This window comes from Schistocerca serialis, chromosome 1 (genome assembly GCF_023864345.2).
Source record: "Schistocerca serialis cubense isolate TAMUIC-IGC-003099 chromosome 1, iqSchSeri2.2, whole genome shotgun sequence".
Taxonomy (NCBI): Eukaryota; Metazoa; Arthropoda; class Insecta; order Orthoptera; family Acrididae; genus Schistocerca; species Schistocerca serialis.
Genome location: NC_064638.1, coordinates 174,983,237 through 175,010,218, shown reverse-complemented (window position 1 = coordinate 175,010,218; position 26,982 = coordinate 174,983,237). Strand labels below are relative to the sequence as shown.

The window sequence follows — 26,982 nt, the reverse complement described above, 5'->3', positions numbered from 1 at the left end:
GGGGCGCCGGGGCAATTCGGAGGTGCGTGGTATTGAATGTTCCGCAGCTGTAAGAATAACGTCGGTAATATGTGTGACCTCATCGTCGACGCTGGGAAAGTGACGGTCATCGAATGTCGCAAGAGACGAAAAAAGTGTCCAATCGGCTTGGGCAAACTTCCAGCGTCGCCGGCGAATGTAGGGCAGTTGAGGCTGCAGTCTAAGGACACATGGAAAGTGGTCACTCGAGTGTGTATCTTCAAGGGCGAACCATTCAAACCGCCGAGCCAGCGGAACAGTACCGACGGCAAGATCCAAATGAGATAAATTTGTCGTGGAGGCAGACAAAAATGTGGGGACCCCAGTGTTGAGGCAGACTAGATCCGCTTGGTGGAAGACATCTAGCAATAGGGAGCCAGGTGGACAAGGATGTGGAGATCCCCAAAACGGGTGGTGGGCATTGAAGTCCCCAACCAGCAAATAGGGGGTGGAAGCTGACCAAGAAGATGAAGGAGATCAGCTCGTGCCATTGGTGTGGACGATGGAATGTATACAGTACAAAGAGAGAATGTGTATCCAGAAAGGGAAAGACGGACGGTGACAGCTTGGAAGGAAGTGTTTAAGTGGATTGGGTGATAATGGAGAGTATCATGGAGAAGAATCATGAGTCCTCCATGGGCTGGAGTGCCTTCAACAGAGGGGAGATCATATTGAACGGACTGAAAATGAGGGAGAACAAAGCGGTCATGGGGACGCAGCTTTGTTTCCTGAAGACAGAAGACGACCGGCGAGTAGGATCGTAAGAGGATCGACAATTCATTCCGATTGGCTCGGATGCCGCAGATGTTTCAGTGGATAATGGACACAGAGTGAATAGAAAATGGAGGAATGTGACCAAGGTTGCTGTCAACTCAACGACTGCTCAGAGCTTGCGACCGACAGCATGGAATGGCATTCAGCCGAAGGCAGAAGATCCTGATCCATAGGTTGTTCAGGAGCAGCTCCTGCCACCAGCGATTGGCCGGTTGATCGGCCACCAGCAGTGCGCCTCGGCGACACAGAAGACGGCCGAGGGCGATTTCCGCCAGGTGGTGCTGTAGATGGGACACGCCTTGGCAAAGAAGGAGATGAACTGGGTTTCTTTGTAGCCTTCTTGGAAGTATGATGTTTAGATGAAGGAGGAACTGATGGTTGTGAAGTTGGGGTACGTAAAAAATCTTCACGAGTATGCTCTTTTTTCGAAGTCTTGGTGGCTGACTTGGGCTCGAGATTTAGCAGAACCCGACGAAGGGTGAGCCAGAGAGTGGGCAGGCGAAAGTGGCTAGGTTGAACGGGCGATCTTTGCGCTGGCCGATCTGACGACCGTGGCACTAAAGGTGAGGTTGCAAGTCTGCGTGGCCACCTCCTTTGTTGGCCGAGGAGAAGCAAGGACAGTGCTGTATTTTCCTGTCTGAGGCACAGTGGGCTGTTGACTGGCGAATAATTTTCGAGCAGCAAAGGTCGACACCTTTTCCTTCACTCTGATTTCCTGGATCAGCAGCGAGGAAGCAGCGTGGTCACCCATACAGTTGATGCAGCGAGGGGATGGAGGTGGACAAGCACCCTCATGGGCATCCTTGCCACACGTAACACATTTGGCCGGATTGGAACAGGACTGGCTGGTGTGATTGAACCGCTGACACCGATAGCAACGCGTAGTGTTTGGGATGTAAGGACGAATGGAAATTATCTCATAGCCTGCTTTGATTTTCAATGGGAGTTGAACTTTGTCAAATGTCAAGAAGACAGTGCGGGTTGGAATGACGTTCGTGTGAACCCTTTTCATAACCCTATGAACAGCCGTTACGCCCTGGTCAGACAGGTAATGCTGAATTTCTTCGTCAGACAATCCATCAAAGGAGCGTGTATAAACGACTCCACGCGAGGAATTTAAGGTACGGTGCGCTTCAACCCGGACAGGGAAGGTGTGGAGCAGTGAAGTACACAGCAATTTTTGTGCCTGGAGGGCACTTCTAACAACAAGGTGCCATTCCGTAATCTGGAGCAAGACTTTACAGGACCTGCAATTGTGTCGACACCTTTCTGAATAATGAAAGGGTTGACCGTGGAGAAGTCGTGACCTTCGTCAGACCAAGAAACAACAAGGAATTGTGGCAACGATGGAAGAACTGTCTGTGGCTGAGACTCTGTGAACTTACGCTTGTGAGCAGACATAGTGGAAGGTGAGGAAACCATTGCAGAAGAATCCCCCATGATTACTGGCGTCTCCGATGGCACGCTCCTCCCTTGTGGGGGCCCTCTCTGAGGGCACTCCCGCCTTAAGTGATTGTTCACACCTCAGGTCACACCTCCTAACAAACGGACGGAGGGACCAATTGGCACTTTCGGAAGGTATCAGCACGGGTAATCACCCCTCCCTGGGCCTGGCCGTTACCAGGGGGTACGTACGTGTCCTACCTGTCTACCCGGGGCGGGGAATTACGCGTTACCCCGTCACTGGCTACGCACAAAAATGCATGGTTCGGCCTTCAGACATGCACAGGGAGGAAGAAAGAGAAAGGGAAAAACAAAGAAAGGGAAAGGAAAGAGGAGAGGTCTCAAACGCCACAGCGGAGAAAAGGGTAAAGAGGAGAGGTAAGGAAAAGAGAAGGACAAAGGAAGGATGAAGACATACAAGCAGAGAAGGCGAAGAATGCGGTACATTTACGAGCATCCGTCTCCGGACGTAGGCACAAACCATACTCCCAGAGGGGGAGAAAGGGAAGGAAAGAGCCAGAGGTGAGGGGAGGTGGGGCGAAGATGGGGGAGAGGGAAGGATGCGGAAAAGGAAGGTATACAGCCCGGAAAGGAAGGAGGGCCACATTAGCTCGGGGTCCCGTGCTCGCTACGCACGTATCCACAGATGAGTTGTGGACCCCCTGGGGGGTTGAGCTGTGTTGTCCCACTGAATCTACTTTGTTATTTCCTATTGCATGCAGTCTGTACCTCCTTGTTTTCAATCTCTTCTTGTCCATGACGTCCAGCCACTCAAAGAATGTGTGTGGCTGAGTTTCTATAAAATTTATCCAAGCTATCGAGCAACAATCTATCCATCTACATGTTTACAGAGCTGATAGTTATTGGAAACACTTCCAGTTGGAATGAACATTTCCACTGGTGTAACTGCTGCTTTTTTTTTTTAATTGTGCTCATCATGTTTCCTGGATTCAGTCTTGAGCCTTATGCCCTGTTGTTGGCAATTATATCATCATAATTGGTGTCTGGGCACCTTCAAATGCCCCTGCTGACCACAACAGTAACATTCTTTACCAGATCTGAGTATTTAGTATTTTCTGTTCAGTGATTGTCCTAGTTGTGTTTTCTGCTTCATTTAAATGTGTAGCAACATGAAACGCTGTGGCTAAATCCTCAAGGTTTCCCATTCATACCTATCATGAAAAAATGTGGGTGGGGTCCCTCTGAGAAACAGATCCAACAGTCTATACTCTGCTTCTTTGAGGAACCCTATCTGCATCTGGTTTGTGCATCAGCTCATAGATTTGTACAGTAATTTTGTGTATTCTGTAGGAAAATGACTCCACCATTTCATTTGTCTTGTGTTAAACTACTGATAGTCTCCCTAAAAAATTATTTACTGTTTTGTTTTTTATACTCCCAATGCAAACACCCTGCTAACATACTGTGTGTGGATACTTTGTTGAAGTACTTCTTGATATGAGATATAGGTTTTCTCCTCACTTGCAATATGTAACTTTCCCATCTGCAATCACATTTCATCTGACCAGCTACTTTACACAGCTGTAGCTAATACATAATCTATAAACACAACATCATCCTCTGTTTGCCTGGAGAAAAGACTTATCAGATTTATGGCTAGAGGATCAGGGTGTGACAAAGGAGCACTTATTACTGTTTCTCACAAACCCTTACTGAGGCAGCTGTTCTGCCAATATTGAATGCACTTTGCGAGTTAGCAATTCATTTAGTATTTTTTGCTGTTCATTCTCATTCAGTAATTTAGAGACACACACTGTAAGATCATCCATAATCTTAGCAGTGATACTGCCCCTATTTGTACAATATGTGCTGTATGAATCAAACTACTTTTACTTACAAGAATAACTCAATACCCACAGTTGCAAAAATAAAACAATTAACCACTGTCCCACTGAACAATCATCTGTTGTGTGATGGTATTTTCTATGAGTAGTAGATGTTGCTGGGACAGATCTATCACACTGACCACTATGTTCCACTAAGTTTCAAACATCTGAACAAGATACTATTGATGATGAACTGTGTTAAATCCTCTGTCTGTCTATACAAGGTCACTTCAAAGTGCAAGTCCTAATCTGGACATAGGAAACAATACAATTTTTCCTCTGAGAATTTATATTAAAGGCTTCTCTGACTACTCTCTGTGACTGCTGCTGATACTGGTGTGCCAAATTATTGGAAGCCATCCAACTCTTACTGATACTGGGCTGGAGCACTTCTGTACACCAATTTGTAGGGGTCACCCTTTGTTAGGCTAGGAAACCATTAATTCGTCATGATGCAGACCGAGGAACCATGTGACATCATTAGACAATAAAACCATATTACTAAGAATACAAGTAGTAGTAGTAGTAGTAGTAGTAGTAGTAGTAGTAGTAGTCGTCGTCGTCGTCGTCGTCGTCGTCGTCGTCGTCGTGCTGTGCTGAATGGCAGCTACATAATCCAGACAAGAGGCTGCATAAACCAACAGCAGACTCATGGTTGCAGAAAGCACGATGCAGTGGTTTTGCCTCCCACTGGCTAGAGAGGCATGGAGGGGACAGAGGGACATGCTCTAAAACATAGATAGCAGTATAAAACCCACTTTCATGGATGAAATGTAAAACTAGAGCTTCTGTGGAGGCGCTGTTGCCAACACCAAAGGCAGGGTGCTGGGAAAGTTAAAAGTCTGCCGCAGAGTGACTAAAAGTGGGCAGTCCAGCAAGAGGTGGATGACTGTAATTTGGAAGCCACAGCGACACTGAGGTGGGGTCTTGCGACGGAGTAGGTAACCATGCATTAGCCACATATGGCCAATGTGGAGCCAGCAGAAGGTAACTGATTCCCTGCGAGAGGCCTGCATGGAAGACTTCCAAGTGTTCATAGTCTCCTTGTTGTGCATGCTGTTATGCCATTCCGTCTCCCAAAGCCAGAAAACCCTGCAGTGTAAGACAGAATGCAGGTCAACTTTGGAGATGCTTATCTCCAGAAGCAGTTTTCGCGTCACCTGTCTGGCCAGCCTGTCGGCCAGTTCGTTACCTGGGATTCCGATGTGTCCTGGGTCCATACAAACCCCACTGAATGACAGAACTGTTCTAGGGCATAGATGGACTCCTTAATGGATGCTACCAGAGGGTGGCCAGGGTAGCACTGTTCGATAGCTTGTAGGCTCCTCAGCGAGTCAGTACACAGGAGAAATGACTTGCCAGGGCATGAGCAGATGTACTCAAGAGCACGAGATATGGCCACCAGCTCTGCAGCCAACTGGCAGGGAGTGCTGCTCAATATGTCCTCCATGAACATATGCAAAGCCTACGTGACCATCAGCCATTAAACCAACTGTGTACACCGCTTCACTGCCCCAGAACACGTGAAGAATCTAGAGGAAGTGACAGCGGAGAGGGGTGGCCTTGCAAAAGGTACATGGAGGTGTACATGAGCAGACTGCAAGTAGAGGTGATAAAGGGAAGGACTCCAGTTTGGAGAGAAGGGACCACATGCGAACCGCAATCGTTAGCACCGATCTGGGCCGCCTATGCAGGAGATGGAATGCAGTGGGTGGGAAAAGGAATCAGTAATTTGGATGCTTAGGGGAACTATGAATGTATGCTGTGTAAATGGCAAGCAGTTGCGCACGTCTGGTCTGCAGTTTTTTTTTTTTTTTGTTTGTGGTTTTAGGGCGCAAAACTTCTATGGTCATTAGCGCCCAGCCCGTGACGTAGAAAACAGGAAAAAAACGAAATTTAAAATCAGCAGCAATGGAAACAAAGTCAGAAAATTTGAGAAACTAAAGGCAGAAGGAATGCTTAAAAGTCCACTATAGAAAGGGGTTGGTTGTCCCCCAAAAAAAAGCTTCAAATGACTGACGTCATTTCACTGTCACTAATAAACTGTAGAACGCGGTCAGCTGAGCGCGTGTCATCTGCTAAAATCGACGATAGATCAGGCGATAGCTGTAGACGGGAGCGTAACGGATTAAAATAGGGGCATTCAATTAAAAGGTGTCTGACCGTCCACAGCTGAGAGCAGTGGGGACAGAGTGGGGGAGGATCACCACTTAAAAGATGTCGATGACTAAAAAGACAGTGCCCTATCCGGAGTCGAGCCAAAATTACCTCCTCCCGACGACGTGTTCGGGAGGAAGAGGTCCAAGCACAAGGAAGGGCTTTCACTTCCCGCAATTTATTGTGGGGAAGTGTTGACCAATGCGCATGCCATAAATGAGTAACTTGGCGACATAAACCGCTCCGTAGATCGGTAAACGGAAGAGACTGAATAGCTGGCCGAGGAAGAGAGACTGCAGCCTTGGCCGCTATATAGGCCGCCTCATTTCCACAGATACCAGCGTGTCCCGGGAGCCAGAGGAATGCCACTGAGACGCCCCCCAGGTGGAGCAAGCGCAGACAGTCCTGAATCCGGTGGACCAGAGGGTGCACAGGGTAAAGAGCTTGGAGCCTTAGGAGAGAGCTGAGAGAATCTGAGCAGATTACGTACTGTATCCGCTGATGGCGGCGGATGTAGTGGACAGCCTGGAGAACAGCGTAAAGCTCCGCTGTATAAACCGAACACTGGTCGGGAAGCCGAAAGTGATTTGGGGTGTCGCCAACAATATAGGCACTCCCTACACCTAACGATGCTTTCGAGCCATCGGTGTAAATAAATGTGGCTTCCGTCATTTGTGCACATAGAGCAGCAAATGCCCGACGGTAAACAAGTGTAGGGGTACCATCCTTGGTAAATTGACATAGGTCTCTGAGCAAGTCGATCCGGGGATGGAGCCAAGGCGGTGCTGTACCCCAAGCTGTCAAGAAGGTTTTAGGAAAGCGGAAGGAAAGAGAATGGAGCAGTTGACGGAAGCGGACTCCCGGGGGTAGTAGGGAGGAGGAGCGGCCTGCATACCCGACATCAAAGGAGGCGTCGAAAAAAAGGTTATGGGCTGGATTAGCAGGCATGGAAGACAGATGGCTAGCATAACGACTCAGAAGGACTGCCCGCCGATTGGACAGCGGAGGTTCAGCAGTCTCAGCATAAAGGCTTTCCACAGGGCTGGTGTAAAAAGCTCCAGACACTAAACGTAATCCACGGTGGTGGATAGAGTCGAGACGCCGAAGAATAGACGGCCGAGCAGAGGAGTAGACTATGCTTCCATAATCCAATTTCGAGCGCACTAAGGCGCGATAGAGGCGGAGAAGGACCACTCGATCCGCTCCCCAAGAGGTACCATTCAGGACACGGAGGGTGTTAAGGGAACGCAGACAGCGAGCCGAAAGATAGAAAACGTGGGAGGACCATCACAGTTTTCTGTCAAACATAAGACCCAAGAATTTAGCAACGTCGGAAAATGGAAGGTTGACAGGACCTAGATGTAAGGAGGGCGGAAGAAACTCCTTACGTCGCAAAAATTAACACAAACGGTCTTACTGGGTGAGAAACGGAAGCCGGTTTCGATGCTCCACGAGTGGAGGCGATCGAGACATCCTTGAAGACGTCTTTCAAGAAGGCTGGTCCGTTGAGAGCTGTAGTAGATCGCAAAATCGTCCACAAAGAGGGAGCCCGAGACATCAGGAAGGAGACAATCTATAATTGGATTAATGGCGATGGCAAACAGTACAACACTCAGCACGGAGCCCTGGGGTACCCCGTTTTCTTGGGAGAAAGTACGGGAGAGAGTAGTGTTCACCCGCACCCTAAATGTGCGCTCTGCCATAAATTCGCGAAGAAAAAGGGGCAGCCGGCCTCTAAAGCCCCAAGAGAACAGTGTGCGGAGGATGCCTGTCCTCCAACAGGTATCGTACGCTCTCTCCAGATCAAAAAATATAGCTACCGTTTGGCGTTTCCGGAGAAAATTGTTCATGATATAAGTGGAGAGAGCAACAAGATGGTCAACAGCAGAACGATGCTTTCGGAATCCGCATTGGGCTGGTGTTAAAAGACTGCGGGACTCCAGCCACCAAGCTAAACGGTAATTCACCATACGCTCCAAAACCTTACAGACACTACTCGTGAGAGAAATGGGGCGATAGCTAGAGGGGAGATGTTTGTCCTTTCCAGGTTTCGGAACGGGAACGACAATAGCTTCCCGCCATCGCCTGGGAAAGGTACTGTCGGTCCAAATTCGATTATAAAGGCGAAGGAGGTAACGCAGGCTATGGGTTGATAAATGCAGCAACATTTGGACATGGATACCATCCGGTCCTGGGGCGGAGGAGCGAGAAGAAGAGAGTGCATGTTGGAGTTCGCGCATGGAGAAAACAGTATTGTAGCTTTCGCGATTTTGAGAGGAGAAAGCAAGATGTCGCACTTCCGCTGCATGTTTCTTCGGGAGAAACGCTGGCGGGTAATTTGAAGAGCTCGAAATCTCAGCAAAGTGCTGACCCAATGAGTTAGAAATTGCGACGGGGTCCACTAAGGTATCATGCGCAACAGTGAGCCCAGAGACCGGGGAAAAACTAGGCGCGCCTGAGAACCGTCGAAGCCGACTCCAAACTTCCGAGGAGGGAGTGAAGTTGTTAAATGAGCTAGTAAAGAATTTCCAGCTTGCCTTCTTGCTATCGCGGATGACGCGACGGCATCGCGCACGGAGCTGCTTATATCGGATACAGTTGGACAAAGTGGGATGGTGACGGAAAATGCGAAGAGCACGTCGCCGCTCACGTATTGCGTCACGGCATGCCTCGTTCCACCAAGGAACTGGAGGGCGCCGGGGCAATTCGGAGGTGCGTGGTATTGAACGTTCCGCAGCTGTGAGAATAACGTCGGTAAAATGTGTGACCTCATCGTCGACGCTGGGAAAGCGACGGTCATCGAATGTTGCTAGAGACGAAAAAAGTGTCCAATCGGCTTGGGCAAACTTCCAGCGTCGTGAGCGCATATATGGCAGTTGAGGCTGCAGTCGAAGAACACATGGAAAGTGGTCACTCGAGTGTGTATCATCAAGGGCGAACCATTCGAAGCGCCGAGCTAGCGGAACAGTACCGACCGCAAGGTCCAAATGGGATAAATTTGCCGTGGAGGCAGAAAAAAATGTGGGGACCCCAGTGTTGAGGCAGACTAGATCCGCTTGGTGGAAGACGTCTAGCAATAGTGAGCCACGTGGACAAGGATGTGGAGATCCCCAAAGCGGGTGGTGGGCATTGAAGTCCCCAACCAGCAAATAGGGGGGGTGGAAGCTGATCAAGAAGATGAAGGATATCAGCTTGTGCCATTGGTGTAGACGATGGAATGTATACCGTACAAAGAGAGAACGTGTATCCAGAAAGGGAAAGACGGACGGCGACAGCTTGGAAGGAAGTGTTTAAGGGGATTGGGTGATAATGGAGAGTATCATGGAGCAGAATCATGAGTCCTCCATGGGCTGGAGTGCCTTCAACAGAGGGGAGGTCATATCGGACGGACTGAAAATGAGGGAGAACAAAGCGGTCATGGGGACGCAGCTTTGTTTCCTGAAGACAGAAGATGACCGGCGAGTAGGATCGTAAGAGGATCGACAATTCCTCCCGATTGGCGCGAATTCCGCGGATATTCCAGTGGATAATGGACATAGGGTGAATAGAAAATGGAGGAACGTGACCAAGAGTGCTGTCAACTCAACGACTGCTCAGAGCTTGCGACCGACAGCATGGAATGGCATTCAGTCGAAGGCAGAAGATCCTGATCCATAGGTTGGTCAGGAGCAGCTCCTGCCACCAACGATCGGCCAGTTGACCGGCCACCAGCAGTGCGCCTCGGCGACACAGAAGATGGCCGAGGGCGATTTCCGCCAGGTGGTGCTGTAGATGGGACACGCCTTGGCGGAGAAGGAGAGGAACTGTGTTTCTTCGTAGCCTTCTTGGAGGTATGTTTAGATGATTGAGGAACCGATGGTTGTGAAGTTGCAGTACGTAAAAACTCTTCACGAGAATGCTCTTTTTTTGAAGACTTGGCGTCTGACTTTTGGGCTCGAGATTTAGCAGAACCCGACGAAGGGTGAGCCATTGAGTGGGCAGGCGAAAGTGGTGAGGTTGAACGGGCGATCTTTGCGCTGGCCGATCTGACGACCGTGGTACTAAATGTGAGGTCACAAGTCTGCGTGGCCGCCTCCTTTGTTGGCCGAGGAGAAGCAAGGACAGTGCTGTATTTTCCTTTCTGAGGCACGGTGGGCTGTCGACTGGCGAGTAACTTTCGAGCAGCAAAGGTCGACACCTTTTCCTTCACTCTTATTTCCTGGATCAGCTTTTCGTCCTTAAAAACGGGGCAATCTCGAGAGGAAGCAGCGTGGTCACCCATACAGTTGATGCAGCGAGGGGATGGAGGTGGACAAGCACCCTCATGGGCATCCTTGCCACACGTAACACATTTGGCCGGATTGGAACAGGACTGGCTGGTGTGATTGAACCGCTGACATCGATAGCAACGCGTAGGGTTTGGGACATAAGGGCGAACGGAAATTATCTCATAGCCTGCTTTGATTTTTGATGGGAGTTGAACTTTGTCAAATGTCAAGAAGACAGTGTGGGTTGGAATGATGTTCGAGTCAACCCTTTTCATAACCCGATGAACAGCCGTGACGCCTTGGTCAGACAGATAGTGCTGAATTTCTTCGTCAGACAATCCATCGAGGGAGCGTGTATAAACGACTCCACGCGAGGAATTTAAGGTACGGTGCGGTTCCACCCGGACAGGGAAGGTGTGGAGCAGAGAAGTACGCAGCAATTTTTGAGCCTGGAGGGCACTGTGTGTTTCTAACAACAGGGTGCCATTCCGTAATCTGGAACAAGACTTTACAGGACCCGCAATTGCGTCGACACCTTTCTGAATAATGAAAGGGTTGACCGTGGAAAAGTCGTGACCTTCGTCAGACCGAGAAACAACTAGGAACTGTGGCAACGATGGAAGAACCGTCTGTGGCTGAGACTCAGTGAACTTACGTTTGTGAGCAGACATAGTGGAAGGTGAGGAAACCATGGCGGAAGAATCCCCCATGATTACCGGCGTCTCCGATGGCGCGCTCCTCCCTTGTGGGGGCCCTCACCGAGGGCACACCCGCCTTAGGTGATTGTTCACACCTCAGGTCACACCTCCCGACAAACGGACGGAGGGACCAATCGGCACTTTCGGAAGGTATCAGCTCGGGTAATCACCCCTCCCTGGGCCTGGCCGTTACCAGGGGGTACGTACGTGTCCTACCTGTCTACCCGGGGCGGGGAATTACGCGTTACCCCGTCACCGGCTACGCATGGAAGTGCATGGGTCGGCCTTCAGACACGCACAGGGAGGAAGAAAGAGGCAGGGAAAGGAAGGAAGAGAGGTCTCAAACGCCGCAGCGGAGAAAAGGGTAAAGAGAAGAGGTAAAGAGAAGAGGTAAGGAAAAGAGAAGGACGAAGAAAGATGAAGACATACAAGCAAGGAAGGCGAAGAGTGCGGTACATTTACAAGCGTCCGTCTCCGGACGTAGGCACAAACCATACTCCCAGAGGGGGAGAAAGGGAAGGAAAGAGCCAGAGGTGAGGGGGGGGGGGCGAAGATGGGGGATGGGGAAGGATACGGAAAGGGAAGGGATGCAGCCCGGAAAGGAAGGAAGGCCACATTAGCTCGGGGTCCCGTGCTCGCTACACACGTATCCACAAAAGAGTTGTGGATCCCCTGGGGGACTGGTCTGCAGTGGAGGGACACCAGCCTCCACCAGTACGCTGGTCACCGGACTCATCCTAAAAGCTCCTGTCGCTAATTGAACCCCACTGTGATGCACAGGATTATGTAAATGCAATGCTGAAGGCACTGATGAACCATAAACAACACTCCCATAGTCAATTCGGGATTGGAAAAGGGCTCTGTAGAGCTTCAGCAGCAAACAGTGATCTGCACCACAATTGGTGTTGCTCAGTTAATGGAGGACAACGAGGTGCTACCAGCACTTCAGCTTAAGCTGACGAAGATGAGGGAGACTAGCTAATCGAACATTGAAAACCTGTCCTAGGAATTGATATGTCTCCACTACAGTGAGTGGATCGTCATCAAGATATATCGTGGGTTCCGGATGAATGTTATGATGCCGACAGAAGCATGTCACACACGGCTTTGTGGCTGAAAACTGGAAGCCAAGGACTAGAGCCCATGACTGCACCTTGTGGATGGCTCCCTGGAGGCACCACTCAGCAACAACAATACCAGAGCAGCAGTCCGAAATGCAGAAGTCGTCAGCATACAGTGAAGGTGAGACAGAGGGCCCGACAGCTGCTGCTAGACCGTTAATGGCCACTAAAGAGAGAGAGAGACACTCAATACAGAGCCCTGCGGGTCTCCATTCTCCTGGATATGGATGGAACTACGGGAGCCATCAACTTAGACATAGAAAGTATGGAGCAACAGGAAGTTCAATGTGGTAAGGATATGATGTCGCCAAGTCGTGTTGTATGCTTTACGCAAGTCAAGAAAGACGGCAATCAGGTGTTGCTGTTTGGGAAAGGCTGTTCGGATGGCAGACTCTATGCACACAAGATTATCAGTGGTAGAGCGACCCTGGAGGAAGCTGCCCCGACATGGAGCCAGCAGGCCAAGTGACTCCAGGACCCAACCCAACTGCTGACATACCATACGTTCCAGCAGCTTACAAGGAACGTTGGTGAGGCTAATGGGCCGATAGCTATCCACATCCAGTGGTTTTTTACCAGGTTTGGGCACTGGAATTATGGTGCTCTCCCACACTGCGATGCAAAGATGCCATCACACCAGAGCCAGCTGAAGATAACGAGAAGATGTCGCTTGTAGTCAGATGAGAGATGTTTAATCATCTGGCTGTGTTTGGATACTGTGCAAGGGCACTGAGGAGCTCCCACTCTGTAAATGAGGCGTTATAGGATTCATTGCAGCATGCAGTGAATGAGAGGACATTCCCTTCCAGCCACTGTTTGAGTGTGTGAAAGGCTGCGGGGTAATTATGTGACACAGCAGCTCGAGCAAAGTGCTCGGCAATTGCATTTGTGTCGGTACACAACTCACCATTTATGGTAAAACTGGGGACAGCTGTAGGGGCCTGGTACCCCAAAAGATGTTTGATCTTTGCACAGTCTTGGGAAGGTGACATGTGGCACCTAATGGTGGAGACGTATCTCTCCCAACACTTCTCCTTCCATTGTTTGATAAGGAAGCAAACATGGGCACGGAGCAGTTTAAAGGTTATGAGGTGCTCCAGGGAAGGGTTCCACTTATGTCCCTGTAGAACGTGATGCTCCTTAATTGCTACAGTAACTTCTGGTGACCACCAAGGGACTGCCTTATGCCTCTGGCACCCTAAAGAGTGAGGGATCACGTTTTCTGCCGCAGAAACAACTGTACTAGTCACCTGCTCAAATATCACATCGATATCACTGTATGGGAGAGATTCAGCGGTGAGAGCAGAAGTGAAAGTTCCCCAGTCTGCCTTGTTCAAAGCCCATGTGGGCTGGCGTCCATGTGCCTGACGCTGGGGCAGTTACAGAAACATGGGGAAGTGGTCACTACCACACAGGTCGTCATGTGCTCTCCAGTGGATAGATGGGAGAAGCCCTGGGCTGCAAACTGATAAATCAATGGCCGAGTAACTACGATGAGCCACACTGAAATGTGTGGCGGCCCCAGTATTTAAGAGGCTGAAGTCGAATTGCATCGGTAAATTTTCGACATTTATGCCTTAGCCAGTACGCATGGTACCATCCCACAAGGGGTTATGGGGATTAAAATCTCCCAGAAGTAGGAAAGGTTTAGGGAGTTTATCTATCAGTGAAGCTAAAACATTCATGGGTACTGCACCATCTGGAGGAAGATATACACTGCAGACAGTTATTTCCTGCGTCGTTCTTATTCTGACAGCCACAGCTTCAAGAGGGGTTTGAAGGGGCACGTGTTCACTACAGACCGAGTTTAGGACATAAATGCAAACACCACCTGACACACTATTATAGTCACTACAGTTCCTGTAATATCCCTTATAGCCACAGAGGGCAGGGGGTCTGCATTGCTGGGAACCAGGTTTCCTGGAGGGCAATGCAGAAAGCAGATGAGCAGCTTAACAATTGCCGTAGCTCAGCCAGGTGGTGGAAAAAACCACTGCCATACCTCTGGAGGATGACAGACTGGGAAGGCATGGAACATTCAATGAGGCAGTTTACACCTCAGGGTTAGCTTCTGCCACCGATTTATTGCCTGAGCACTCTATATCCATTGTGTCTGAGGGTCTGGCGAGATCTAGGTCCTCAGCAGACACCAAAATTTCCACCCCATCCTCAGACACAGAGCTTGTAGGTAGCGGTGGTGTGAGTGCCACCGCTATTTCCTTGGTCTTAGGGGGTTTTATTTTTTGATTTCTCTCGCTGCACCTTGGGTTCCCCTGGCTGGGAGGACTTCACTGGCTCAGTCTCCAGGACTGAGGATGACTGAATCCCTATGACCAGCTGCTTTTGGGCTCTTCAGCTACTGGCGGGTGTCTTCTTTCCCACTAGAAGAAACCTGGGAAGGGAGTGACCCAAGGGACCCCTTCCTAGTGAGAGAAGTGGGGATGGATGTCCCTGATGGTTGGTGGTGGTAGGGGGTGTTTCTCCTGAAGTATGTGGTTCAGGAGCAACAGGGAGGGAAATGCCCTCACCATCAAGGGGGTAGGTGTAGTCTTCCTGCTCTGAGAGGTGACCTTGGTTGGCAGAGTTGATGGTGCCAAAACTGTTGTAGAGGCGGCCTAAGACAATGTCTTATGCACAGGATGCAGATGTTCAAATTTTCTCTTAGCCTCAGTGTAGGTCATTCGGTCTGGGGTCTTGTATTCCATGCTTTTCCTTTCTTTCTGGAGAATCCTGCAGTCAGGCGAGCAAGTGAATGGTGCTCTCCGCAGTTGACATGGATGGGAGGCAGGGCACATGGAGTATTGGGACGTGATGGGCATCCGCAATCTAGGAACCTGACATGAAGTACAGCAGGAAGACACAAGGCCGAACTTCCAGCACTTGAGGCACCACATCGGGGGAGGAATATAGGCTTTACATCACACCAGTAGACCATCACTTTGACCACCTCAGGCAATGAATCACCCTCAAAGGCCAAGATGAAGGCACCGGTGGCAACCTGATTATCCTTCGGATCCCAGTGGACATGCCAGACAAAATTTACACCTTGCCACTCTAAATTGGCGTGTAGCTCATCGTCAGACTGCAAAAGAAAGTCTCTGTGAAATATGATACACTGGACCATATGTAAGCCCTTATGGGGTGTGATGGTTACATAAACATCCCCAGCTTGTCACAAGCAAGTAACTCCCATGACTGGGCAGAGGATGCTGTTTTGATCAAGACTGACCCACATCTCATTTTGGACAAGCCCTCCACCTCCCTGAACTTATCCTGTAAATGCTCAACAAAAACTGAGGCTTCATCATGAAAGATTCCCAATCAGCTCTGTAACATACAAGGTACTTGGGTGAATAAGATCCGCTGCCATCCTTAGTCTGACGTTCCTCCCTTGGTGTGGCCAGGGAGGGAAACGATTTGGGGTTGCACTTTTGTGCGTTGAATTGAGCTCATGATCACTTAGAGACTGCTGGTGTTTCACCACCGGCAAGAGATGATGGACTACACTTCATCGCATGTCATCTGCCCTAATGCCACCCACTCCAACCAGGGGCCCTCCCAACAGGCACCACCCAGCTGCAGCAAAGTCCACCTGGCAGGATGTCCATTGCCGGGAGTCCCAATGCCCCAGGAGGATGGCCATCTACCCCTTGGCATACGTGGGGAGTTAACAGCGCAGACATCGGCAGAGCTTTCCCTGTGTGGTCAGGAGACTACATACAACAAGGTACATGGCGGCCCTACCACAATAGACTGGCTACTGTGGTGGATATAAGGTGCAGAGAAGTCGATGGTCATTGTCGACACAGAAATCAACACTGCATAGTGCATGGTGGGTATCCTCACCCAAGAGATGGAGAATGGGCAGGACTGCAATGTGATGACGAGGAAGTGGGCTAGAGATCTCAATGCACAATGGACATGATGCACCTTGTAAGGCGCCCTTCCTCAATTGGCTCACTCTTCGGGAAAATTTTGAAGAATGGAGGTCAAACCCTACAGGGGAACACCACAAAGGCTGAAACGTGTGAAACTCATTTTAGTCACCTCATACAACAGGCAGGAATACCTTGGGCCTATTCTAGCCCCCGGACCCACAGAGGGTAACAGTGTTTAAATGTTTATGCTGGTATATGGTGACACTTCCACACTTTTAGTAATGCCAGCGTTAGGAATCAAATTTTTACTTTCACATTTGTCACATAACAGTGCATTTCATTAGCAGAAATGCTTGTACTGACGACCGTGAAAGCAATGGCAGTACCTGAAGACATTAAAGCAAATTCTGTAGCTCGTGTTAATGGATATTTTGACTAAATTGTGTTGGCATTGGTAGGAAGTGAGTAACATGATTGTCATTGGAATGAGCTATCATTGAGTGGACTGACTTTCATTAAGGACTGGATCAAGTGAATTATTGCAGTGCATTTTTATCTGAAAGACAGCAGCAGTTTTGCGGTGTATAGTGTAAATATGAACAGTGACTTATACAACACCTAAATATTTTGTTTAGTGATTTGTTAGAGCTACCACTGATTGTTGCATAGTGTTTTAGTAAGATACGTATTCTGCCACTGGATCTTTTTGTTTGTTAGTATCCACCTGATTTATCCACTAAATCTTATGAAGTTGAAAATCTGAATATTGTATAAACAGGAGCCTGAGGATGATAATTATGGGAAAGTGTCATTTACTAAGATTTTCAACTCCATGACTACAGACTGACAGGCAACTGAAGAGGTGATGGAGAAAGACTACAAAAATCAGGTTGGTGGACTTTAGCAGATAAAGTGGGATTTAGAAAATAAAGGAATGAGTGGGCATGACCTTTGAATTCTACATTTGGACTGTAGAACTTTTACCACTAGACTACATAAAGTTATAGCAGAAGACAACTTTCCTGTAGAAACTATTACTCCTTACAGTGTTGCCAGTTTGCTCATATTGGTAGACTTAGGGTTCTGAAGAGCTGTCAGTTTTGTTATTGCCTTAAGTGAACATTTCTGACAAACTTCTGACTGGTGACAGGATTTGTGCCAAAGATTGTACATTCCTGACTGAAAATTCTTCTACCTTAACAGAAATCTACAGTGTCATTTCTCTTATTTGAAGCATTGCAACCATCTATTTGTTCATCAGTTGTACAAGAAACAGGATATCTTAAGAGGCATTACAATAATTAACTACTATTTCCAGCTTTATGTACACTTTGGAAAATTTGCTACTGAATTGCAATTGTAACATTCATTCCTACTTCCAGCCTACACTCATGTACCAAGTCACAGTATAGTGATATGCACATACACAGATGGTGGTAATATCATGGAAACAAGGTACAAAGAGGGTTGTGCAATGGCAGAGTAGTCATCAGTGCTCAGGTGATTTGTGTGAAGATTTCCAAAGTGATTATGGCCACACAAAGGGAATTAACAGACTGTAAATGCAAATTGGTAGATGGAGCTAGACACATGGGAGACTCCATTTCAAAAATTGTTAGAGAATTCAATATTCTGGCACTCACAGTCTCAAGAGTGTGCTGAGAATACTAAATTTCAGGCATTATCTCTCACCATGGATAACAGTGGCTGACAGATTTCACTTAGTGACCAAGAGCAACAGCATTTACAGCACTTTCACAGTTAGGGATGGCTACAGAGGCAGCATAGCTCAATATATCTGCAGGGGATTTCTAGTGACTAAGTTCATGCTACACTGAGCTGATGCACTTCTCCAAGCTCAGAAAGATCCGACAGTATCAAGAGAACCCTTGAATTTACACCTCAGTATGTTTCTCATATTGGAAACATAGTAAATTACACTAATTCCCACAAATTAACAGCCACATCTTATGAGACATACCAGTGCACAGATTCCTCAAATTAAAACATCCTTGGGAATAATGTACACACTTTTGCAATTACAAGAAATTTATTCTTTAGCAGCTTAATTAACTCTTAAAGCACCACTTATAACTACATCTGAAAGACATGTGTTACTCCTCAGTTCACTGATTCACTTTGTTTCCATTATTTGCAACTCCATAGTAAAGCTACATAATCCCAGTAGCAGATGCAAAGCAGAGTCTTAAATCTCAGACTTACTACTGACATTTTTCATATTTAACACAGATTGTGCTAATGATGTAATGGAGAAATAATCACACACACCCTCTCTGTTAATGAAATAACAACAAAAATGCATAATAGTAGTTCTGATAAGTAACAGAACTAAGTAACTGCATTGCCTGCTAACAAAAAGTCTCTAGAATTTGAGACATGTGAATAGATTCCAATCCAGACAATTTCAGCTTGTAGAAAAGAACAAACTTGTTACTACAATGCTCTTAACAGTGTTAGACTAATAGATAAAAATTATTTAAGTTCTAACATTTATCACAGTTGGGGACATAATCACAGTTGGGAGCATTAAAAATGGGGAGTAACTACTGATGCAACATAGAATAATTTTAGCACATTTTTATGTTTATACTTTACAAAACTATTATAGCACTCCAAGGACTCCTTACACTTCAAGAACTTACCATTCTTGCAAGTCTGACATATTTGTTGTACAGTTGAAGTACCTGAAGTATATCAAGAGTATCAATAACAGCAACATCATTGCAGGTCATTCCAAGGATCAACTGATTTAATTCAGTAAATGAATTCAATGTCCAAGAATCATTTCTCTCTAATATCTTAGATCTGATACTCCCCAGGAGAACTGAAAGCTGATGCATGATCACGTAAATTTTAAGATCAATGAATGAATCTAGAATAAAGCTAATTTATCATAAAACTTACTGTATTTTGTGGCAGTCCACTGAAGTCCTGTGCAAAGTGCTCAAAAGAAACATCTGATAGGGTGCCTCTCAGCTTCTTTTGTATCTCCAATAATTCCTTTGGTGATATAAACGTGAAAAAATGACCTGGATTCCCACTCTTATATATGCTTTCCAGAATGCTTCTCTCAGCTAAGAAACAAATACTTTGTTTAGTTACTAGAAAGATGTTTAAACCAGTATACAAGTTCTGCTGATTACATCTCAGTGACTGGTGCTACTTACCCAAGTAAGGTCTTATTTTCTGTAGTACTGTCAAAATTTGCGTCCGAGTTGACACAGGAAGATCAGTCACATCCTGAGCATGAGCTGCAGTGACAATATTAGTTATTAGATTAAACAGCATTTCCTGCTTTAGACCTCCAATCTCAAGACTGGAAATCACTGATGATGGTACAGATTTTACAAATCCTTCTAAACTCAACAGTAGTTCTGGATCATTTTTTCCACTCAGCAACTCTGCCTGAAAAAGTTGCTTCTATTAGTTTCAAGCACAGAAAAAATGCAGGATTATTTTTAATCGATACAGCAAACACTGACTTTATAGGCACAAAATTGAAGGTTAACAAATATCATTCACCTAGTTTGTTCTTTGAAAGTACTGCATATTCCACAAACTGTATTTATTAACCTTATACTAATTGTTTATGTATTACCAATTAGTTTTAACCCCAAAATTTTTATCTAAAATAATGGTTGTCTGTTTTTCTTATTTACATTGTGTGTAAAACACCTGACATCACATTAATGATAGCTGATTAAAATTACTTGTTAATTGACATCATCATCATCATCATCATCATCATCATCATCATCATCATCATCATCATCATCATCATCATCATCATCTTCTTCTTCTTCTTCTTCTTCTTCAGTCCTGAGTGGTTTGATGCAGCTCTCCATGCTACTCTATCCTGTGCAAGTTTCTTCATCTCCCAGTACCTACTGCAGCCTACATCCTTCTGAATCTGCTTAGTGTATTCATCTCTTGGTCCCCCTCTACGATTTTTACCCTCCACGCTGCCCTCCAGTATCAAATTGGTGATCCCTTGATGCCTCAGAACATGTCCTACCAACCGATCCCTTCTTCTAGTCAAGTTGTGCCACAAACTCCTCTTCTCCCCAATTCTGTTCAATAACTCCTCATTAGTTAAGTGATCTACCCATCTAATCATCATTCTTCTGTAGCACCACATTTCAAAAGCTTCTATTCTCTTCTTGCCCAAACTATTTATCGTCCAAATTTCACTTCCATACATGGCTACACTCCATATAAATACTTTCAGAAACGACTTCCCGACACTTAAATCTATACTCTATGTTAACAAATTTCTCTTCTTCAGAAACGCTTTCCTTGCCATTGCCAGTCTACATTTTATATCCTCTCTACTTTGACCATCATCAGTTATTTTGCTCCCCAAATAGCAAAACTCCTTTACTACTTCAAGTGTCTCATTTCCTAATCTAATTCCCTCAGCATCACCCGATTTAATTAGACTACATTCCATTATCCTCGTTTTGCTTTTGTTGATGTTCATCTTATATCCTCCTTTCAAGGCACTGTCCTTTCTGTTCAACTGCTCTTCCAAGTCCTTTGCTGTCTCTGACAGAATTACAATGTCATCAGTGAACCTCAAAGTTTTTATTTCTTCTCCATGGACTTTAATACCTACACCGAATTTTTCTTTTCTTTCCTTTACTGCTTGCTCAATATACAGACTAAACAACATCGGGGACAGGCTACAACCCTGTCTCACTCCCTTCCCAACCGCTACTTCCCTTTCATGCCCCTTAACTCTTATAACTGCCATCTGGTTTCTGTACAAATTGTAAATAGCCTTTCGCTCCTGGTATTTTACCCCTGCAACCTTCACAATTTGAAAGAGAGAAAGCTTTGGACAATGTTGACTGGAATTCTCTAAGTCTACAAATGCTAGGAATGTAGGTTTGCCTTTCCTTTATCTATTTTCTAAGGCAAGTCGTAGGGTCAGTATTGCCTCATGTGTTCCAACATTTCTGTGGAATCCAAACTGATCTTCACCAAGGTCGGCTTCTACCAGTTTTTCCATTTGTCTGTAAAGAATTCGCGTTAGTATTTTGCAGCCGTGACTTATTAAACTGATAGTTTGGTAATTTTCACATCTGTCAACACCTGCTTTCTTTGGGATTGGAATTATTATATTCTTCTTGAAGTCTGAGGGTATTTCACCTGTCTCATACATCTTTCTCACCAGATGGTAGAGTTTTGTCACAACTGGCTCTCCCAAGGCCGTCAGTAGTTCCAATGGAATGTTGTCTACTCCCGGGGCCTTGTTTCGACTCAGGTCTTTCAGTGCTCTGTCAAACTCTTCACACAGTATCTTATCTTCCATTTCATCTTCTACCACATCCTCTTCCATTTCCATAATATTGTCCTCAAGTACATTGCCCTTGTATAGACTGTCTATATACTCCTTCCACCTTTCTGCTTTCCCTTCTTTGCTTAGAACTGGGTTTCCATCTGAGCTCTTGATATTCATACAAGTGGCTCTTTTCTCCAAAGGTCTCTCTAATTTTCCTGTAGGCAGTATCTATCTTACCCCTAGTGAGAAGCCTCTACATCCTTACATATGTCCTCTAGCCATGCCTGCTTAGCCATTTTGCATTTCCTGTAGATCTCATTTTTGAGACGTTTGTATTCCCTTTTGCCTGCTTCATTTACTGCGTTTTTATATTTTCTCCTTTCATCAATTAAATTCAGTATTTCTTCTGTTACCCAAGGATTTCTACTAGCCCTTGTCTTTTTACTTCTTGATCCTCTGCCGCCTTCACTACTACATCCCTCAAAGCTACCCATTCTTCTTCTTCTGTATTTCTTTCCCCCATTCCTGTCAATTGTTCCCTTATGCTCTCCCTGAAACTCTGTACAACCTCTGGTTTAGTCAGTTTATCCAGGTCCCATCTCCTTAAATTCCCACCTTTTTGCAGTTTCTTCAGTTTTAATCTACAGTTCATAACCAATAGATTGTGGTCAGTGTCCACATCTGCCCCTGGAAATGTCTTACAATTTAAAATCTGGTTCCTAAATCTCTGTCTTACCATTATATAATCAATCTGATACCTTCTAGTATCTCCAGGATTCTTCCATGTATACAACCTCCTTTTATGATTCTTGAACCAAGTGTTAGCTATGATTAAGTTATGCTCTGTGCAAAATTCTACCAGACGGCTTCCTCTTTCATTTCTCTCCCCCAATCCATATTCACCTACTATGTTTGCTTCTCTCCCTTTTCCTACTCTCGAATTCCAGTCACCGATGACTATTAAATTTTCGTCTCCCTTCACTACCTGAATAATTTCTTTTATTTAATCATACATTTCTTCAATTTCTTCATCAGCTGCAGAGCTAGTTGGCATATAAACATGTACTACTGTAGTAGGTGTAGGCTTCGTGTCTATCTTGGCCACAATAATGTGTTCACTATGCTGTTGGTAGCAGCTTACCCGCACTCCTATTTTTTTATTCATTATTAAACCTACTCCTGTATTACCCCTATTTGATTTTGTATTTATAACCCTGTATTCACTTGACCAAAAGTCTTGTTCCTCCTGCCACTGAACTTCACTAATTCCCACTATATATAACTTTAACCTTTCCATTTCCCTTTTTAAATTTTCTAACCTACCTGCCCGATTAATTTTTTTTTTTTGGTGGTTTTAGGGCGCACAACTTCAACGGTCATTAGCGCCCAGACTACGTGAGGAATGCACCGCAAGTCACAAGTTTAAAACAGCAACGAAACGGAAAACACTATAAAAGACAGACTGACAGGCATACGATTAAAAAAGGAAAACAGCAGAATCAAATGTCCTTTGAGAGGGTTGTCAAATTGATAAAATGAAGAACGCAAGCAGCAGCTCGTGGGTCATCCGCTAAAATGGCTTCTACAGTACACGGCAGGCCAAGATCAAGACGCAGGGTGTTAAAATCTGGACAGACCGTTAAAATATGGCAGACTGTCAGCAATTGCCCACAGGGGCAGAACGGCGCCGGCGCAGCAGTCAGCAGATGGCGATGGCTGAACCAGCAGTGGCCAATTCGTAACCGGGCCAAAACGACCTCCTCCCGCCGAGAAGGGCGTGAGGAGGACGTCCAAGCCACGGGAAGAGGTTTCAGGGCCCGAAGTTTGTTGTCGGTAAGTGCAGCCCAATCGGCATGCCACTGCGATAAAATGCGCCGACAAATTACTCTGCTGCAATCTGACGAAGGGACACAACAAGATGCTGTCCGAGGCTGGAGGACCGCAGCCTTGGCCGCGGCATCTGCAGCTTCATTCCCAGGGATACCGACATGGCCAGGAACCCACATAAAGCTAACCGGAGAACCGACGTCCACCAGCTGCTGAAGAGAGCGTTGGATCCGGTGCACGAAAGGGTGAACCGGGTACGGATCACTGAGGCTCTGGATAGCGCTCAGGGAATCGGAGCAGATGACATATGCAGAATGTCAGTGGCGGTAGATGTAAAGGACAGCCTGGTAGAGGGCAAAGAGCTCAGCTGTGAAGACCGAACAAAGGCCATGGAGCCGGTATTTGAAACTTTGTGCCCCGACAATAAAGGAACAACCAACCCCGTCATTGGTCTTAGAGCCATCTGTATAAATGAAGGTCATATTCATGAACTTCGAACGAAGTTCGATAAAACGGGAGTGGTAGACTGAACCGGGGGTAACCTCCTTCGGGAGCGAGCAGAGGTCAAGGTGGACGCGAACCTGAGCCTGGAGCCAAGGTGGCGTGTGGCTCTCGCCCACTCGAAAGGTTGCAGGGAGTGAAAAATTAAGGTGTTGAAGGAGGCGACGAAAGCGAACTCCAGGGGGTAGCAGGGCAGAGACATACAACCCGTATTGGCTGTCGAGAGAGTCATCAAAAAAGGAACGATAAGATGGGTGGTCGGGCATTGCCAGTAGCCGACAGGCATACCGACAAAGCAGTATATCACGCCGGTAGGTGAGTGGCAACTCACCAGCATCAGCATGAAGACTCTCGACGGGACTAGTATAAAACGCTCCGATCGCAAGTCGTAAACCCCGATGTTGTATGGAGTTGAGGCGGCGTAAGATGGAGGGCCGTGCAGAGGAGTATACGAAGCTCCCATAATCCAGCTTGGAGCGGACGATCGACCAATATAGACGAAGCAGGATGGTTCGATCCGCTCCCCACGACATACCACTGAGAACACGGAGGACATTCAAAGAACGGGTACAACGGGCAGCCAAATATGACACATGTGGAGACCAGCTAAGTTTCCTGTCAAATGTAAGACCTAAAAATTTTGTTGTCTCCACGATTGGGAGAGCAACGGGACCGAGTCGTAAGGACGGTGGGAGAAACTCTTTGTAGCGCCAGAAGTTAATACAGACCGTCTTCTCGGCAGAAAAACGGAAGCCATTGGCGACACTCCAGGAGTAAAGACGGTCAAGAGAACGCTGAAGACAGCGCTCCAGGAAACACGTACGCTGCGCGCTGCAATAGATGGTAAAATCGTCTACGAAAAGGGAGCCTGATACATCAGCTGGGAGGCAATCCATTATTGGATTGATCGCTATGGCGAAGAGAGCGACGCTCAAAACTGAGCCCTGTGGCACCCCATTCTCCTGGTGAAAGGTGTCTGACAGGACAAAACCCACACGTACCCTGAACTGTCGATCCATTAAAAACGAACGAATAAAAAGAGGGAGGCGACCGCGAAGACCCCATGTATGCATGGTGCGGAGAATGCCCGCCCTCCAACAGGTGTCTTAAGCCTTCTCCAAATCAAAGAACACAGCCGCGGTCGGGCGCTTCTGCAAGAAGTTATTCATAATGAAGGTCGACAAGGTAACCAGATGGTCGACAGCAGAGCGGCGCCTACGAAATCCACATTGTACATTGGTAAGTAGGCGTCGAGACTCGAGCAGCCAAACCAATCGAGAGTTAACCATTCACTCCATCACTTTACAGACACAGCTGGTAAGCGAGATGGGTCGATAACTGGAAGGCAAGTGCTTGTCCTTCCCCGGCTTAGGAATCGGGACAACAATAGACTCGCGCCAGCATGCGGAAACATGTCCCTCAATCAAGATGCGATTGTAAGTACGAAGAAGAAAACCTTTACCCGCTGGAGAAAGGTTCTTCAGCATCTGAATATGAATAGAATCAGGCCCTGGAGCGGAGGACCGTGATCGGCCAAGTGCGTTTTCGAGTTCCCGCATGGTGAATGGGGCATTATAACTTTCACGATTCGAGGAGCGGAAGTTAGGTGGCCTAGCCTCCTCTGCCTGTTTGCGGGGGAGGAAGGCAGGGTGGTAATGAGCGGAGCTCGAAACCTCGGCGAAAAAGCGGCCGAAGGCATTGGAGACATCCTCAGGGCCACAAGGACGTCATTCGCGACCGTCAAGCCAGAAACTGGTGAGTGGACCTTAGTGCCAGATAGCCGGCGCAGGCTACCCCAGACAACAGAAGAAGGAGTAAAACTGTTGAAGGTGCTTGTGAAAGCAGCCCAGCTGGCTTTCTTGCTTTCTTTAATAACACGACGACACTGAGCACGTATCGTTTATAAGTGATACAATTCGCCACTGTAGAGTGGCGTTTAAAGGTGCGTAAAGCACGTCGACTAGCACGTAAAGCGTCTCTACATGCTGCAGTCCACCAGGGGACCGGTACGCGACGTGGAGAAGAAGTAGGGTGAGGGATGGAATATTCAGCAGCAGCGAGAATGACGTCCGTGTGGTGTGTGACCTGACGATCGCAGCTTGTGAAGGTTTGATCCTGAAAGGTCGCCCTGGAAGAGAAGAGCCCCCAGTCTGCCCTGGAGATGGTCCAACTAGAGGAGCACGGAGAGGGGGTATGCTGCAGGAGATGGATAACACACGGGAAGTGGTCGCTCGAATATGTATCAGAAAGTGCATACCACTCAAACCGGCATGCAAGTTGGGGAGTACATATAGAGAGGTCTAAATGGGAATAGATGTGGGATGTGTCCGAAAGAAAAGTAGGGGCGCCAGTATTGAGGCAGACAAGGTTGAGCTGGTTGAAAAGGTCTGCTAACAGGGAGCCCCTCGAGCAGGATGCTGGAGAGCCCCAAAGGGGATGGTGGGTATTGAAGTCTCCAGTTAACAAAAATGGTGCAGGTAGCTGAGCAATAAGTTGCATCATGTCTGCCCTGGTAACGGCAGATGACGATGGAGTGTAAACGGTACAAATGGAAAATGTAAAAGTGGGGAGAGTAATGTGGATGGCTACTGCCTGCAGGCCGGTGTGCAACGTGATGGGAACGTAGTAAATATCATCCCGGACCAGCAACATAACCCCTCCATGGGCCGGGGTGCCTACCACAGGGGGTAGGTCAAAACGCACAGAGGTGTAGTGTGCCAAGGCAATTTGATCACAAGGGCGTAGCTTCGTTTCCTGGAGGGCTACGACGAGCGGACGGTGCAAGCGGAGCAGCAACTTCAAGTCCTCTCGGTTGGAGCGAATGCTGCGAATATTCCAGTGAATAAGTGCCATCGTAAGAAAAGGAAGATAAAAGAAGGGGTCACCTCGAAGGCCACGGAGGGCCTGGCTTCGAGCGAGCACTGCCGCCGCTATCAGCAGGCGGACAGTCATCGTCCATGGGGTCTATAGGTTCATCGGCCATCTTGGTTAGATGGCCGGGAGGGGGAGCTTCCTCCGCCGGTGAACGGCCAGATGTTCGGCTACCAGCGGTGCGGCCAGGCGAAACGGATGACGGCCTGGGCGGCAACCGCCGGGTGGCGCAGGAGAAGAAATGCGCCATGGTGGAGAAGGAGAACTGTGCTTCCTATGAGCCTTCTTGGAAGGA

General features: G+C 47.3%; 1 protein-coding gene across 1 annotated transcript in view; it reads right to left on the bottom strand.

The window, feature by feature from the left end:
- The window catches only part of LOC126458290 (uncharacterized), a 148,663-nt gene that overhangs the window by 61,048 nt on the left and 60,633 nt on the right, over nucleotides 1-26,982 (bottom strand). Inside the window, exons 2-4 of the mRNA XM_050095261.1 lie at nucleotides 19,372-19,609; nucleotides 19,109-19,278; nucleotides 18,847-19,035 (exon numbers count right to left, since the gene is read on the bottom strand). Of these exons, the coding sequence (XP_049951218.1) occupies nucleotides 18,847-19,035; nucleotides 19,109-19,278; nucleotides 19,372-19,609 (597 nt within the window). The remainder of the gene's footprint in view (nucleotides 1-18,846; nucleotides 19,036-19,108; nucleotides 19,279-19,371; nucleotides 19,610-26,982) is intronic.